Genomic DNA, 18,591 nt, shown 5'->3' with positions numbered 1-18,591 from the left:
TCAGGGATTAGTGATGGATAAGCAACTGAAAAATGTCAGTCACTAATTCGTGACAGAATAGTCCGTCAATAATCCGAATTTGCCATGGCTGGCACCTCTGATTTCCGTCATTGTAAATTTAGTAACGGAAATCCATCACTAATTATTTTTTACTGACAAGCTTATTATTGACGGATCTGTCTAAATCTGTTAATTGCCTAAATTTTGTTGTCACTAAATTTCGCTAAATCTGTTAATCTGTTACTATATTTCTCGAGTTTTTTTGTAGTGATTAGACTAAATTAATAAACAGAGGGCCCTACAGTTTATCTTCAATGTGAAAATAAAATCAAATGTACCCCAAATAATGATAGCAACTCATATTACTAAGTACAAGATGTTTTTAGTATTTAAGAAAATCAATAATACAATTCTGAACTATTTTTTTTTGGCCTATTGTTTGTCCTATGATAAATAATTTTATACTACTAAAAATAATTAGAATAGAATAGGTTTAATCTAACATTACTAGGTCAAGTCAACTTCTTGGCTGATAAGTCTCTCTCTCGCTTCTTCCTATCTCCACGATCATATTTACACATCTTATGATTCTCTCTTTCTAGATCTACAATTATATTCAATCTCAGCTCATCGTTTAACTTCTCTCAGGTAACAATTCTCGTACTAATTTACATCTCTGCTTTTTTTTGTTGTTAAGAATTTTACAAGGTCTTGCTAATATGGAAGTTTTAATTTGTTGTACATGTAAAAATGAAGGAAATTTTAAATGATCATCTGTATTAAAGTCAACTCTAACATCTTGCTTGTAGGTTGCTAGCGCTTAGCATGATGTTCACATATTCAACATGTATTGAATTTATACTTTGCTCAATAATCATTACTTGCAAATTCATTCTCGGACTGTATAGATGATCACTAGAAAAGTTAGATTATACTGCAGTAGCTATTTTTCTCATCAAATAATTCTTGTTTTTGGTTTATGTTTTCTCTGGGAAGAGCAAATTGGTGAAAATGTTAAGCCGGATTTTCGAGCCAATTTTGACTAAGATATGGGAGTCAATTTTGTCAAAGTTGGTTGAACAAACGGCGGATAATGCACACAACAATGTGAAAAGTATAAAGGACTTTGAGCTCAATCTAAAAGCTCTACAGAAAAAGTTGAAGTCATTAGGTGCTAAGGCATCTGATGTTGAGGAGGAAATCAAGAACTCAGAGCTTTCTGGTCGAAAGAAAAGGAAGCGTGAAGTTGAGGATTGGTTGGAAGAAGTGAGGTCCATTGAAAATCAAGTTGTTGAGTTGGAGACTCAAGTGGAATCTGAAGGATTTATTATGAGATTGATGGATGGAGGGTTACCAGCTAAACCAAATGATGAGGTTGACAAGCTTGTTGAGCAAAGTCGGAATTTTGGTGAACTTGTCCTTGATGTTTGTGGAAGTAGGGGAGATAAGTTGTTAACAAATGGGATGGTTGGTGAAGCTTTTGATGAAAATTTGGAAATGATTTTGACACTTTTGGAGAGTAGGCAAGTGTCGAGCATTGGTGTTTATGGCATGGGTGGTGTGGGCAAAACGACACTGGCAAAGCACATTCACAATCGACTCCTCCAACACTCTCAGGGACGTGTGATTTGGGTTACAGTCTCTCAAGAATTTAGTGTTACGACTTTACAAGATAAAATAGCTTGTTTCATAGGTCTGGAGTTTGTGGGTGAGTATAATGAAGACATAAGGGCGGCGAGACTTAATACAACTTTGTCTGAGATGAAGAATTCAGTGCTGATATTAGATGATGTGTGGGAAAATATTGATCTATTAAAGGTTGGTTGTCCCATTTCTGTTGAGTGTTGTAGGCTTATTATAACTACTCGCTCCTTAGAAGTGTGTCGTCAAATTTGTTGCCAAAAATTGATTCCAGTGCAAACTCTACATCATCACGAGGCATGGAAATTGTTTAATGAAACGCTAAGAAATGAGATAGAACTTGATTCTTCGGTAGAAGATATTGCCAGATCTGTGGCAGAGTTGTGTGGTGGTCTGCCCCTAGGAATTGTTACAGTGGCTGGAAGCATGCGGGGCGAGAGAGCCATTCATACATGGAGAAATGCTTATGCAGAACTAAAAGAACGTGTCTCGGGGAATGATGACATGGGAGACGGTGATGTTTATAAAGTATTGAAATATAGTTTTGATCGGTTGAAAAGGAACCATCATTGTCAGAATAATGAGCTCAATACATTACAACATTGTTTCCTCCATTGTGCGTTACATCCTGAAGATAATGAAATGAGGAGAGAGTATTTGGTTAGATATTTCATATCAGGAGGGTTGGTGGATGAAAGAAAGACAAGGAGAGCGCAAGTTGAGCAAGGACATTCCATATTGGATAAATTAGTGAATGTGTGCTTATTGGAAAGGTGTGTTGTTCCTGATGAATTTGGTCCTATTGAATGCGTGAAGATGCATGATCTTGTAAGAAGTATGGCATGGAAGATATGTGAGGGGAAATATATGGTAAGAGCAGGTGATTTTACCTTGAAGGAAATTCCCAAAGAAGCAGAATGGGCAAAGGATCTGGAGAAGGTGTCCTTTATGAACAGTGGCATAAGGAGAATTGAAGAAGGAATGTCTCCCGATTGTCCTAAGCTCTCTACATTGCTTTTATGTGGTAATGGTTGGTTGGAGTTTATCTCAGATTCATTCTTTTCTAAAATGCAAGGACTGTTCACTCTTGATTTGTGCTTTACTAAAATAACAAAGCTGCCAAACTCATTCTGTGCCATGAAGAACCTCAAGGCACTGCTCCTTCGGGGTTGTGATAAGCTGGAAAATGTTCCATACTTGGGAGAGATGAAAGAACTCAGGGAGTTAAACCTCTCGTATACAGCCATCAAGGAAGTCCCTCATGGAGTTGGGGAATTATTCAATCTCAAATTCCTCGCATTGGATGCATGTAAATTGAAGATACTTCCAAGAGGATTGTTTCTTAAACTTGGGAATCTTCAGCACTTAGAATTGCCATTCTGTATACGAGTTATAATTGAAGAAATTGAAAATCTGAAACTGCTAGAGGAGTTTAGTGGAAGGATGAAAAATGTGAATGATTTTCATTCTTTTATTACAAGTTGGGGAAGTCGGGTGCATGATACTTGCTACACAATAGGAGTGGGATCGTATGATAAAAGTTTCCAAGCAAGAAGAGGATTATGTTACAATAAAGAGTTGTTCCTGTCCGAATGCAACCTTGAAGATGAGGGAGCATTAGCAGAGGGAATTGTGGAGCTAACAATTAGTAAATGTGAGGGTCTGAGCATTTGGTTTGTGGATGGATTGAAGAGATTGAGAATTCAAAGTTGTGTAGGAATAGAGTACATTTTGAGGAGTGAGTCAGGATTATCATCTCAAGTGTCTACTCTTGAAGAAATTGAACTGGTTGAGTTGGATGCTATGAAGGGATTGATCGAAAAGGGGGAAATAGGAGCATCAGCTGCTGCACTTGCACAACCTGTGTTTTCCTCTCTGACAGAGCTAAGAATTGATAAGTGTAACAAGATGAAGATGAGGATACCATTATCAGGAGTCCCCAACCTTGAAGCTATTCATATGAGCGAGTGTGAAGAAATAGAAGAGATATTCGAAGATGAAGGAACAAGTTCCCTCACGCTCCCTAAATTAAAATTTTTATTGTTACAGGAGCTGCCAAGACTGAGGAAGGTTGGGATACTTCTATCAGGTGTTCCCAACCTTGAATGGATTTCTGTGAGAAAGTGTGGAGAAATAGAAGATTTGTTCAATGATGGAGGAAGACGTTTCCTCATCCTCCCCAAATTACATCAGTTGTGTTTAGAAGAGCTTCCGAAACTGAAGAGCCTATGCAAGGGGACAGCCGTCATTTGCAATTCCATTCAAATTATCTCCATAACAGAGTGCCCAAGATTGATGAACAAACTTCCTGTGCTTTTGGCTGTGCCTCAACGATTTAAGATAAGGGTGAACCCAGAATTGTGGGAATCATTGATGTCAGACGATCCCAACCTCTCTCGTTTCTTCTCTACTCACCGTTGATCAAGTTTAATGTAGTAAGTTTTTGTGTAATACTACTGATAATGCATAGCTTTTGGTGCAAATGTTTTCTGGATTCATGTTTTGTAACTACACAGATACATGCCCTTTGCTAATGACTTTGAAATATAAATTTCACAACGATGTCTCGTTTGTATTTTCTTCAAGTGTCTTCAATAATCTACCACATTCTGCAAAGTGGCGTTGCTTGTGCCAACGTATTCCCTTTCCCCTTACCATTCTGCTTCGCCGCCTTTTGTCCATTCGGACCACTCCTGCTTGCCTTCACATCGACGGTCCCACCTGCTTCGTCAGTCTAATCAATCTCGCTCCTACCATTTCCCATGCACCGGTGCACGAACATATTTAAAGGTGGTCTTGTTATCGGCTCGGTATGTGTTCATCACTTATATCAAGATATCCTCCGTACTTGAGTCGCTCCTCACCTAATCGAAATGGCCTCGAAGCATACAAGCTTTGCTAGTGATGCGAATCCACAAGTCACACGTCATTTGATCAACCCGGTCAAGGACATCCATCGACCAATGACGAGGGCAATGACAAAGAAGATGCAAGAAGACTTGAGCACATTCATCCGCGAAATAAGCTTCTCCGAAGAGAGTGCTCGAGTGAGGGACGATCGGAAGCTAAATATGGTGCTCAAGGCCTCATGGAATGAGAGAATAGAAGTTACACACGACCCGGAGGAAGCAACGCCCGTCCGGGCATTTCTTTTGAAGTCACTCGCTCTTCAATGCGCGACTTTCGTATAATGGTCATAACTCTCTCATACGGACTCCGGTTGAGGAGTGCAAGATACTCACGTGAAGCCCTTTCGAAGATGAAGAAAATGGTTTTGGAGGATTCAAGCAAAACGCCCGACCCGAGCGTTTCTCCCCCTGAAAACGCCCGGTTCCAGAGAGTTTTGCCTGGTTCTGAGAAGGAAAACGCCCGACCGGGCGTTTTCTGCGACTGGCGATTTTGAGCTCCTTTTGCCTCTTTTGTTTAGCACTTTTACTCCTAGTATATATACTCATATATAGGGTTTTTGCCATTTAGCTTTGAATGATATTTGTAAGAACAAAGACTCCATTGTGAGCACTCATCTTCATCATTGAAGATTTATCCAAAATCCCTTGTGGTTGCCGGGTTTAGATTATTTGTTAAGGTATGTTTGCTAGTTCTTGTGTTGTGATACGTTCATTATCCATATCTCTATCATATCTTGCATTATTATTTAGTTGCATTATTTAGTTAGATAATTTAGGGATTGCATATCTTTTCCTTATCTTGGTTGTCTTGCTCATTAAATTAGTATTAGTATAAATAAGGCTATTATTATTGTCTTCAATCATGGAATGAATATTTGAATTTACGTTTCAATCTGTTTTATTTTATGCACTTTGTTTAAGCTTGAGTTGTCGAAGGGATTCCGCCTCCCGGGACAAATCCTATTTATTGTTTAAGCTTGAGTTGTCCTATTTATTGTTTGGGTTATTGGTTAATTTTGCAGGAACAAATCCAGGCACGTATGTTTCTTGAATCCACAATATTAATATTAGCTAGTATCCGTTCACTCGTCCTGTCATTGGGCATCTCGGGTCTCGGCCATGCGGTGTCGCGCGCACGTTGTGGCCATTTCCTGCTCAGTACCCGTATCTGTGGCATTTTCCGTCAGTCTCCAAGGCTACCACCTTGCTCCTTGAGACGGGCAAAATCCACACAGTTGTTAATATATTTTCACTTATATTTAAAAACTTCGGGCCACTCCTTAGTATAATCATATTTTGTGGATGGAGATTAATAAAAGTAAAGGTCAATTTTTGTCCCGAACATATAACCAAAATACGAATTTTGTCCAAAACATTCACTTTCTGAAAAACAGGTCCATAACAAATGAAAATGTCACCAAATTAGTCCTTTTTTATGGTTCTGTCAAAAAAACTAACGGTTAAATTTTGGTCCAAAACATATGACCAAAATACGAATTTGGTCCAAAACATTCACTTTTTTAAAAACAAGTCTATAACAAATGAAATCATGTCGGAGTGATCCTTTTTTTTACGGTTTTCGTCAAAAAACTAATGGTCATGCCATGTGTAATAGCGTTGATCGTTAGTTTTTTGACAAACCGTAAAAAACAAGACTACTTCGGTGACATTTTCATTTGTTATGGAACTCTATTTTAAAAAGTAAATGTTTTCGACCAAATTCGTATTTTGGTCAGATGTTTAGGATCAAAATTGACTTTTACTCGAATAATAAATATTGAAATAAGTCTAATCTTTGGAAATTAAAATAAATTAATAATCAAAGGACCCTTGAAGTTATTTTCAATGTGAAAATAACATATTCAAGTAGAGCATTTTAGATAATTGGATTTTCTCCCTTGTTTGATTTGCGCCCTTGAGACTGAAGTTATCCGGTTCTTCATTAAAAGGCTTTTAAGTTTTGTTAGTTTTGTTATTATCAGTCGTCTCATTATTATTCTTTTGCTAACTTTACCATTTCTCAACTTCCACTATTTATTATCATTTTTATAAAACGCACAAAAATTTCCACTATTTATTATCATTTTTATAAAACGCACAAAAATTACCAGGATTCTTTAAGTGGGAAAGATGGTTGTCTGAAGAAAATTCGAGATATATATGCCTAGTCTTCAATCAAAATGCATAACATATATGCCTATTCGAATCGCGTTGTTAACAAAGCTATGTTAAAATAAGATTAGATCTATGATCTGGGTTTCCTCATAATCTAATTTCATAAAAATTAAACAATGAAATAAGAATCTAGTAGATTCAGCAATAACGTTAAGTAAAAAGTGATATCAAATTGTAATCCATACCCAAAGTGCTTATCGATGATCTTATAATAAAAGATGGCATACAAAATAGAGTAAACTATCAGCATGGAAGCAGTCATCCAAAGCATGCTGAAAATCTATACTGCAAAATAAGTAATAATGAACCATCTATTTTTTCACTCGCACGAGCAGGATATAATATTAACCAAATCGACAAAGAACCATCCATTTTCCGCACAAATTTTAGAGTAAAACCTCGTTAAAACCATGTTTAAAGCGTCCAAGGTTCGTTATAATAGAAGGTAAAAGCCGAAGCTTGGGTGACACGAGATCAGGAGCTGGATGAAGTGGAGCACGTCAAAAGATGAGATTTGAACTTATCCAGCTCAGCTATCACCTCCTCTTCTGGTCGATAAATTAGGTCGATCATCCTCCAGATCTAAGCCACCACCAAGCAGAAGATATCAGATGGACGGACAATTATTCAGTTGTCATGTGAAGTAATGATGAAAATGCAAATCAGATTGAAAAGCAAGTAAACTTCATATTACCTGCAGTGTGCCTCCCCCACCAGTCTTTTCTCCATCCTCAGACACGCTAACAATAGTCCACGGATCTGCTGCATTCCAGTGAAAATCAACCACCTTGTCCCTGTCATATGTAGGAGTAAATATTATTTGAAGTTGAAGGCAAAGATAGTGACATTTTTCGGGCAACACCAATGCAAAGGAATGGTGATTATACACGAACCTGTGACCAGCATGTTTAAAAAATAAGCCAGGGGGATAGCTTGAATCTCCCGATCCAACATCATTTCCTGCCTTTCCGATCTGCATCGTACGCAAATTTTTCAGAATGCAAAAGACCGTAATTAAAAAGTTGTTTTAAAATCATTTTTTTTGTGTTTTGATGTGTAGCAGTTCACTGGAACCAAGATTCATCCTTTCAAGTTTCCAACCTACAACTATTAAGTATCACTTCTTCCATCTGCCTATAATTTTTCATGCTTCTGATGATAAAGAAAAGTTGGAAAGGTGTGATTTTTGCTTGAGGAAGAAAAGGACAGAGATAGGAGAACTGGAGACAAACTTTGAAAGTTGTATGTAAGTTGGTTCACAGAGAACACTCATGGTGCTTGGAAAGTAAAGTAAATCAATAGAAATAAGTAGAGATCTCTTACCTTTGCATGATCCCATATATTTAAGATGCCATCCTCTGCAGCACTGCCGAAGACAGATGCTTTAGCCGGAGACCACTAAAAAAATTATTTGTCAGTCATTTTTGCTAGTTAAAATAGATCTAGAAGTGTCCTGGGAAAAGAATATATAGAAAAGGATGAAAAAAGCAGACATAAAACTAGAACCCAAAAGGTGGCTTGTAATCAGGCTCCAATACCTGGACACAAAGCACCGCAGCAGAATGGCCTTCAAAAATATGAACAGGGGCTCCGACTCCCCCTGAGGTAAGATTTCGGCGATCATACATATGAACAGTATTATCAGCAGACCTGAAAAGGACATGGGATATCCATCCCCTTGGTCATTGATGCGTGATTAAATGTTTTTGGTGGATTGGAAGTGAACAATTACCCTGTCAAAATCAGATTCACGTCATTGGGATTCCAATCAACACAGTGAAGGTCGGCATTGTGAGCTTTTTCAACCTGTCCGTGAAAAATCAAAATCAAGAAAATTAGCTTTTGTATAAATTGAAAGAGATAAAAGGTAATGTAATGTCACGAAATAAGGAACAAAACAAGCAAACCACACCAGAATAGGTTACACGGCTAGGGCGCTATCAAGCCAGTGATTTTTCACTATATATTTCAGAAACAATTACAGGAAGGAAGCTATTTATACAGGGCAAAATAGCCCAAATCTTACCTTAATTAGGTTTCTTTCAAACTGACTAAAACCCCTTGTCAACCAAACAAACCCAAAAGTAAAATTGTAACAGCACAAGAGAGCTAATTGTATATGTAATATACTCCCTCCGTCCTCAAAAAAAAGACTAGTTTTACCATTTTGGGCCGTCCCCAAAAATTAGACTAAGTCTAAATATGAAAAGTTTTCAACAAATAATAATCATATACATCATTTTTAATGTGGACCCCATAATCCACTAACACTCCTTCCACTACCTTTTCCCCTCGATATCTTATTTTTTCCTACCTCTCTTACTTTACCAATTGCATATTAAAACCCGTGCCATTTACAAATTTTTCTATTTTTTAGGGATGGAGGGAGTACTAACCGAGAGGGAAAAGAGTAGGTAATTCAAGCAAATTTTGAAAAAGAAATTAAATTAGCATGACAATAGGTGCATAACACCAGAGCATATGCACCAAAAGTTAAGTTGAAGTAAAGCATCATTAAAAGAAGTAAATTTATGTCTCTCTCTCTGTGTGTGTGTGTGTGTGGCCTAGCCTAGCAGTAGAGTGGTTAATGGCTGGAGTCACAGGTCTCAAGTTCGAATCCACCGTAGCCGTGGCGCGGTCTTTTAAAGTTTAATGTCACAATTATAAAAAAAAAGGAAAAATTGCAAAATAAATTGTTATTGTAAGAATGAACCGATTATCATAATCGAGTTGAATATGTCAATATTACTTCTGATATACTCCCTTCGTACACAACCAATAGTGTTGTATTCACATTTTGGTCAGTCAATAAAAATTTGTCCCCTTCCATTTACAGTAAGTTTCTCACTCGAAAGAGATGGGCCTCATTCTCCATTAATAATGCTCCAACCATTTTCTCTCTATATATCTCTCCTAAAGTCCTACTTTACAAATTTCGCATTAAAACTCATGTTGTCAACTATAGTCCACTACCAAGTCTATTGGTATTGGACGGAGGGAGTATTTGTTAGGCAGGCCAATACTTTCCATGAAACCTTCAATTTATACATAGATCTTAACAGAGATGAAATTTTGTCACATTTTACGGCTTGTGCAGATTACGAAATTCGGGTATTCATGTAAAAGTGATAACAAAACATAAAAAGAAAGAGAATTTCAGTGCACATTTTGTAAAGCACTCACTAGAAATTGATGAAAGCTCAAGATACAAAATTACCTTGACAACAGGAGAAGAGCCAGTTCTTGCATCCCACAGAATCAGGCAAGAATCATCACCAACACTGCAGAACTCCTGTGCACTATATGAAGAGTTGATAAAAAAAACTGTTGTAAATAATTTATACAGTACTACAGATGCTTCGTAAACAAGAGGAACTTTTAGTAAAACATGACCATAATTCGTGACATCAGAGATGGAATTTCAATCATGACAAGAAATCGCATGAGAAATGACTTTATATATTACTTAATACTTACTTTCCCTACCAAAGTGAATATCAGGTTTTGATTTTTAAATAGAGAACATCACTACCTTGATGGGTTAAATTGGACATCTTCGACAGTGTCCCCATGCCCCTGAAATATCCCACGTGCTTCAACAGCTGTTCCATCACCAGCTTTGCCATTAGATAAATTACCCTTAGAACCTGGAGATTTATGAGCCCCCTGATCTGCAGCCAAAGAAGATATATGGTCGTGGATGCTCCACAACACCACGGACTTGTCCTTGCCTGTCACAAATGTTACATTTTCAATGACATGATGAACTAGGAAATTTTTGCACAAGTGAAGTAAAACAATGGGGGGGAAAGCTAAAGAAAGAGGTACTAGAACAAATTTTGCTAAGATAACTACCAACTAATACTATTTACCACATTTTATAAAGATAAGATGGTTTCCTAAAGTCAAAAACTTTGTCACATTGTCCCCAGTAAATTGCAATTGAATCCCACTACTACTTTGCAAAATGTACTAATTATTTGTATAAGCTGAACCTGTACCAATTACCAATAGCTGATTTATGTGGATAGCTGAAGATTTTTAGCATGCAAAACCAATTGAGTCTAAAAGATCTTGGTCATAACAAGCCTCGACACTAATTAAGTCAAAATCCATTGTATTGATTTGCTCAATTCTTTCAATAACCTATCTTGTTTGCCATATATATATATACGGGATAGTATTGCTAGAAAAATGTACATCAACCAAAAATAAGTATGAGCAGACATTTTGCTTAAGCATGAAAGAGTGATTTGGTATTGATGTCGAGCATCTTCTATATCTAGATGACAATGGATACTTCTTGGAGCAGGAGGACAAAGCTAAGTACAGACGAGTAGTACCAAGCTGGACATGATCAATATGCTCCAGTTTGAGGGGAGAGTTGTAGAATATCCTTTGTATCAAGGTGTTCCTTATTTATTAGTAGTTGTTATTTTATGAAGAGATTTAACCTAGTACTAACCCTAGCAAGCAATACAAGTATTGCAGGCATATAGGAAACTCTCTTCCTGAGTTCCTGTGACAATTTATTCTTTTCTCCAATATGGCTCTATACTTTAAAACATTACAAGTATTGCAGGCATATACAATGAAATCTGAAAGTATAATTACAGGAACATGGATGCGCGGCACACATGCAGACACATAGAGATATGAGAGTTTTAACCTCCAGAGAGCACAAATGGTTCTGTAGGACACATGGCTAGTGCAAATTCAGCATTATCTTGATGTCCAGTCAGTATCTGCAAGAATGTGAACAATGTATAAAACACCATTATGAACTGAATCAGAAAATAATGACACCAACTACTGGTGCATTTTCTTTGGTTGCAAATTTATCATGGGAAAATGAGGGATATAGAAAATCATCTTCCTTCACTTTTCTTATTCATCTTTTTCACTCCTATATGAATTGATAAGGAGGAATAAGAAAGACTGGAATTCTTTTTTTGATAAAACATATGGGAAAAGAAAGGAGAAATTTAAAGGGAGAGAATTTTCTTATCCCTTATTTTCTCATGATAATTTTGCAACCAAAGAGAATGCACCCTAAAAGTCTAAACTATCAGCTCACTACATAGAGAAAACAATAGAAAACAATAAGATTCCTATGCAAACCTACACATTTAACCATTATCAACAGTGTTACAAGATAGAATTGGATTCAGTGGCCAGATTACATACAAGCAAGATAACCAATATCGCAATTATAAGATCCAACTTCTTACCAAATCAGGGCGTGATGGTGTGGCACCTAAAACGGGTTGACGATTAGGCTGACTTTCGACATCCCAAATGAGTACCTAACCCCAATTCAAGATTAGTTCATATAACCGTTCTCTGAATTTAATGTCAAGTCAAGCAAAGAGAAGAAATGAAACATATTACTACATAAAATTGGCAGAAATAAAAACTATTCAAACTAAAGCTTACATCAGGACTATCGGTATGAGTTGCCACAATATTGCTATTCTGTGGCAGTTCCCTGATTCGATTCACCTACAATAAAAAACATCATCGCACCTTTTTTTCTTTTTCAGCTTTTCTTGTTTCTTTTGGATTCAAATCAAGAAGTTTTAAAATATGCAATTTGATAATGACATGTTACACAAATTCTGACACCAAATTACAAACAAATGATGACTTTGTGAGTAGGGGTAGGGGGAGGGTATTAGGGACACTTAAGTTATAAACGAAATCCAGCACAACATAATTAGCTGCTAGTTTATGAAGATAATAGGTCCTCATCACGTTATACACATTTCATCTTTTTATCATACTCAAGAGGAGCAGCATATTTAACACCGAAACATGTAATAGATGGCATCATTCACCAGTTCCTTACAATCCATAGTTTACTACTCCGTGTTAAGTCTATTGCTATAAGCGGACATCCCACCTAGTAAATTAAGCTATTTGAGAGGACTAACAATTTTAAATATATTTAATGTAACTAACGCATCCCCTCAGGTCCAGATGGAAGCTACAGCTATTACAGAGGAGTAACTAACATTTTACCATTTATTGAATATCTTCAGCGGTATGATTCTCAGCTCACTGAAATTGAGGTACCCTCATTCAGACAAAAAAAGACAAACTATGGAGTGGGTAGATACAGCCCATAAACCAAAAATAAAAGCAGTGACGCTAAACATGTAGGACAATTAGCTGTATGATGCTTAGACAACAGTATGTAAGATACCTCGCCAGGATGAATGATGGTCTTGCTCTTCTTCACAAAAGGTGATCGTGATTCTTCATTAAACTGAAACATTGGTAAGTATTATAAAATGAAGGAGCTCAGTGAGAATTAGTCACAAGCTTCAATTAAGCTGGAAATTTCTGAAGCTGATTGCATATAATTGCATGAACACTTAACTACATTTACATATGTAAACTGTTAAAGTTTCATGCATTCAACTCTTTAACAAATTCATCACCTGTGATATGTGCTCTGCAGCTGCAACCCTAGCTTTTACAACTTCAACATTTGCTATGACTAGTGTGTTTGGAACGCTGCCATCTGTCTACATGAGGAAAGAATCATGGGAGGGTGAAAAGTTAAAATTAGATATTATCAAGATTAGACAATTGATGGAGGGCATGATCCAATGCAACTAAATTCAAACTTGACTTTTAAAAACAATGATACATGTCCTAAAAAATGAAATGAGAGGAATAATCCACGAAGTATACTAAAGAAATTTTTATATACAGAATGAAAATAAGAATGTGATGGTCAAAAGGATGTGAACCTCACCTGTTCCGAAAGATATAGCCTTTGACGATTCTTGTATGTTGCTTGCTCAATTTGAGGTCCCCAACTGCAATGGTGGTGGAAATATAATTCATGAATTTTTTCTAACTCAGCAACCAAAAGTGGGAGCACCTTTACAGAAAGTGAAATCCCTGCTTAATTTTCACTACTTAAAAGAAAGGCTATAAATCAAGAATCTCTGAAAAAGATACAAGCATGTAGGTATACAGAACAAGTTTTATTGTTGTGTAGTAACTAGTAAGAAGACACTATGAATTGTAGCTAAAACTACAATTACAGGTAGCAAATCAGCTCATCACACATTAATGAATTAAAATCTCTCCACACTTTTTAATATCTCCAGATAGAATCCCCATAAGACTCAGCATAACATTAATAGCTCAACTTATCAGAACAAATCATAATATCAATATTGTGAACTGTTATCTGAAGAATAGTTGGTATAACATGAAGGTTCTGCGGAGCACATTCTCAATCCCGGGCTCCTGGCTCATTTCATCACCCTCCGATCCCTTTTTAATAAGTTGTATTGTTGTGTACTTATTGGATATTATAATTGTTATTATTAAAAATCAGTTATATGTAGCATACCACTCATCATACATAAAAGAATTAAAAGCTTTCCATGATTTAAACAAATCTTGTGTCGTTTAGTTAACGGACACTGCAATTGTATGATTAATAATCAGCTATTACAGGAAGCAACCAGCTCATCACACATTAATGAATTAAAAGCACTTCACAATTTCGACAATTTCCAGGAAAAAAAATACCAAAACTGATTCAGTGTGACATTCATACCTCAATTCATCAAATATTAGTCTTAAAAATCAACATATTGGTTTATTATTTTCCGAATCGTTGATATAACGTGAAAGTTCTAAGGAGCACACAAATATTCTATGATTATAACTGATCAAGCAACAAAAACTTGTAAGGGCTTTGCTTTCATTTTCCTGGAAAGGATCTCATTCCAGTCTTTCTAAATTCAGTCCCTCCTAGGGACATTCTATGAGGGTTATCACATGAAAGAATGTGCACAAAGGAAACTATGAACGCAATGGGGTATAATGTACGTCAATTAGCAACCACTACTAAAATTCCCAAATTAGGCGAAGAAAATGTGAAATCAGAGCCACATAATAGCACACCGTGAGTGAATCAAACACTGCAAAATTCATCCGTGACCGGAAAACCAACCAAAAATCAACCTCCGGAAGTAGAATAAACACAAACATAACGAAAATTAAACCCTAGGAACATGAAAAGGGGGGGAAATAAGAAGAATTATACCGGCATGAGAGGGACGGCCAAACGAGATTGTGATTGGCCAACCAGTCGTAGAGAACTGGTACGAGCGACTTCCACTGCGTGTAGCGCTCCTCTACCGTGCGCTCAGCCGCTCTCTCCTTCATTTTCTCTCTCTCTCACTCAGGCGATGCTGATGCTCCCTAGAGTGAATGCCTCAGTGTGTGTATAAATGATGGGTTTTGGGGGTTTAATAGTGTAGACTGTAGAGTTGATTATATATTGACTCATGTACGAAAACCAAATAGGGGCACTTAATTTTATACAGAGAAATAATTGATATACTTCAATTACTTAATTTTGGATTTTATTGCAAATTCAGTAGTAGTATAATTTTGCAACCAGGATCCAATTTTGTACTCCCTTCGTTTTTCTTGACAGTGAAGCCGTTTCTTTTTGGCATACAATTTAAAAAAATTATGTCAAGTAATATAAGTAAAAAGATTAATAAAATAGCAAATGAAAAAAATTGACAGATAAAGAGAGATTAAGTAAATGATAAGAAATATGTTGACTTCTCTAAAATAAGAAATGATTTTACTATTATAATATGTACCAAAATGTTAAAATGGTTATACTATTATAAAACAATGGAAATAGAAGCAACTTAAATTCCTCGACTAAAAATTTCTAGTCAGTGATTACTTTTACTCCACTAATTTATTAGTGACATAGCAAATTAATTGATGTGACGTGATCTGCCTAGTAATCTCTCGATCTCATAAAGTTTGTCATATTTTTTCCATTTTATCCTTTTCAGAAAATTTATTATATTTTAAATTTTATCGTAGTAGACCTAATATTCATTTAACTCATTGTCACTCATCTCCCTCCATTCCACACTAATAAGAGACATTTCATTTTTTATAATAGTTTTAAAAAAATGATTATATATAATTGAAATAAAAAGAGAGTAAAGTATGAGACAGAATAATATAGAGAAGAGTCTTATCTATAATATTATCTCTCTTACCTTACTTATTTTCCACTTTAACTATTTATAATTATTTTTTAAAAATGAGTGCGCAAAATAAAATATCTCTATTATTATGGAACGGAGGAAGTATTTTATTATAAAACTAATAAGTACCACTCCCTCCATCCCTAATGAATATAGATTTTAGATTCAGCACATATTTTAATGTAAAATTGGTAAAGTAAGAGAGATGTGAGAAAAAGTAATTAAAGTATTGTTAACTAGTGGAGAATGTAGCTCACCTCATTACAAAGAAAAGACTTTTCAAAATTATAAAGTACTGTACATATTTTTGTGGGACGAACTAAAGAGGAAAGAGTGCATATTCTTGTGAGACCAAGGGAGTACTATATACTACCTCCGTCCCCGATTAATTGTCACTCTTTTCTATTTCGATCCGTCCCTCAATAATTATCACACTTCATTTTTACCATAAATGGTAAGTAGATCTCATATTCCACTAACTCACTTCACTCACATATTATTATAAAATCAATATAAAAAAGTGAGTCTCACATTCCACTAATTTTTTCAACCAACATTTCTTTACATATCTCAAAATCCGTGTCCGGTCAAAGAGTGACAATTTATCGGGGACGGAGGGAGTAACTTGCAAGACTCACATTCCACTATCTTTTTCGACACATTTTTCATCATATTTCTTAAAATTTGTGTATGATCTAAATATGACAAAATTTATAGAAGGGGGTAGTATTCTTTTCTAGAAATCAGACACTAACCCAAAAGCAATAAAACATACTCCATGTGACTAGAAAATAGTGTGAGGACCTTAATTAGTATTCTTTCAATCCGCGAATATGAGTCCTAGCTCACTTTTATTATAAATGATAATAGGGTCTCAAATTCCACTCATATTTCATTTAAAATTAATACTTCATATACTAGTGAGATATATATTCCACAGCTTTTGTCCACTCACTTTTCTTAACATTTTTTAAAATCCGTGCTGCCAATAAACGAGATTCCTAATGGCGGAAAGGGGGTATTAGTTCAAGTATTGAATTGAATATAAAATTACTTGCACTCAATGTTTCAAATACAATACCAATTACTCTCTCCATACACGAACGAATAGGAGTGACGTTTTCATGTTTTTGTATATCGTACTATACTAAATATTAACTAATTAATATTGATAATAATTTTAATAATGAAGTTAAATTAAACTATCATAAAACCATATTAATATATTAATTTCATAGTATTTGTATTTTTTTTGTGTCCATGTACAAAATTCATAGTCATTAGTAGTCACATGTTTACAATTTTAATTCTAGATCTTTTCTTCTTAAGTTTTTATTTTAAATAATACTATATATTTTTAAATATCAATAATGTTGGATTTGTGTCTATGAGGCTGCGACATAAGCTTGCCGATGACAAAATGAGACGTTTTCTCTTTGTTAGAAAAAATGATAGTCCATTAGAGGGCTCCATCTGCCACCCCTCAAATTAACATCATTTTCCTCCAATTTATATCTATATTTATACTAGCTAGTTATACTAATATAAATGTTGAATTTTTGGACTATTTGCAAAAATGTCATTTTAGGGAACATGGCAATTGGACAAAATTTGTTTGATATCAACACTGTCCCATAGTAAAATGTAGACAAATTGGCTTCTCAAAGATAGTTTTAAATCTCTACAATTTACTCTATTCATATATTTAATGTGAGTTTTTTTAATTTTTCATTTTGTGCTATTAATAAAATATTTTATTGACATAAATTTATTTTAAAGTTTTATTTATATTTAAAGTTGAAAAAGTAGTATTAATAATGATGATATTTATAAAATAGTAAATAAAATTATGTGATACATTAAAAGATTAATAAAAACATGACCAAAACAATAATAATGTTAAAAAAAGTGCTCTATGTATAATGAATTTTAAAAAGGGTTTTTGGCTTTTTAAACCAAAACCTTTCCCCGAATTCCGGTTTTTCCCATGAACTATGAGATTTGTTTTTAAAACCACGAACTTTCATTTCGTTAGGATTTTCCCAACCCGACCCGAATAGCACATTTCCGACCCGAATAGCATAATTTAAAATGTTAAAGTTGTGTTTTGTTTATTCAAAGGTTGTCATTTGTTATGTAATAATTGTGACCGTATGTATTATTGTGCCAAATAGTATCTAAGTAATCAATTTAGTGACAAACAGGATTAAAATTGACATGTATACAACCCGGGTTTCGTCGTTGACCCGCCAGGGGAAAATCCTAACGAAATGAAAGTTCGTGGTTTTAAAAACAAATCTCATAGTTCATGGGAAAAACCGGAATTCGGGGAAAGGTTTTGGTTTAAAAAGCCAAAAACCCTTTTAAAAAAAATTGAAATGCTAAAATCTAAATACACTAATCAATTAAATTATACTCGAGTAATCCGAAGATATTTGAGTTGTATTCTTTTTTGACATGTCCTAAGGTAGTTGAGTTGTATTTCTTGTCGAGTCATTCCAAGATAGTTAAGTCATTTTCTTTTTTTACAGATATTTTTTTATCACTTTTATAATATTTTTATAATTCTATATTAAATAATTAGTATGGAAAAAAACAATAATTATAATAAATACTTAAAATTTATATATATGTATTTGATGAATCGGATTTATTGTGGTATACATCAATTATTGTTATGCAAATCTAGAGATATAAAACCTGTACAATAAATTTATTACTCATATTTGTAATGATATTAATAATTTATTTTTATTCTATATATCTTGTCTACAAATTTTTTTAATTTTATAGTAATATAATATATGATTATAATG

General features: G+C 34.9%; 1 protein-coding gene and 1 pseudogene across 1 annotated transcript; one reads left to right on the top strand and one right to left on the bottom strand.

The window, feature by feature from the left end:
- Positions 1 to 967: 967 nt before the first annotated feature.
- LOC148923002 (putative disease resistance protein At4g27220) lies at positions 968 to 4,221 on the top strand (annotated as a pseudogene).
- A 2,654-nt stretch (positions 4,222 to 6,875) lies between these two features.
- On the bottom strand, positions 6,876 to 14,998 carry LOC125199024 (WD-40 repeat-containing protein MSI4-like). Its single transcript, XM_048097212.2, has 15 exons — positions 14,800 to 14,998; positions 13,489 to 13,552; positions 13,169 to 13,255; positions 12,931 to 12,993; positions 12,162 to 12,227; positions 11,957 to 12,031; positions 11,395 to 11,470; positions 10,258 to 10,456; positions 9,943 to 10,024; positions 8,458 to 8,531; positions 8,264 to 8,375; positions 8,049 to 8,123; positions 7,619 to 7,698; positions 7,420 to 7,519; positions 6,876 to 7,307 (listed from the first exon to the last, which is right to left on the bottom strand). Exons 1-15 carry the CDS (start codon positions 14,919 to 14,921, stop codon positions 7,200 to 7,202), a joined length of 1,383 nt encoding a protein of 460 aa, XP_047953169.1. The 5' UTR covers positions 14,922 to 14,998; the 3' UTR covers positions 6,876 to 7,199.
- Positions 14,999 to 18,591: the final 3,593 nt, after the last annotated feature.

This window comes from Salvia hispanica, chromosome 6 (assembly GCF_029641045.1).
Source record: "Salvia hispanica isolate PSC_SH4W2 chromosome 6, Shi_PSC_v1, whole genome shotgun sequence".
Classification (NCBI taxonomy): Eukaryota; Viridiplantae; Streptophyta; class Magnoliopsida; order Lamiales; family Lamiaceae; genus Salvia; species Salvia hispanica.
This window is presented reverse-complemented; position numbering and strand designations above follow the sequence as displayed.

Coding starts and splice junctions, on each gene's coding strand:
- LOC125199024 (XM_048097212.2), bottom strand. CDS start 14,921: ATGAAGGAGAGAGCGGCTGAGCGCACGGTAGAGGAGCGCTACACGCAG. Junction 11,471..11,956: donor CACCATCACGCCCTGATTTG/GTAAGAAGTTGG, acceptor ACATTCTTGCAG/ATACTGACTGGACATCAAGA. Junction 8,376..8,457: donor GTGAATCTGATTTTGACAGG/GTAATTGTTCAC, acceptor TGTCCTTTTCAG/GTCTGCTGATAATACTGTTC.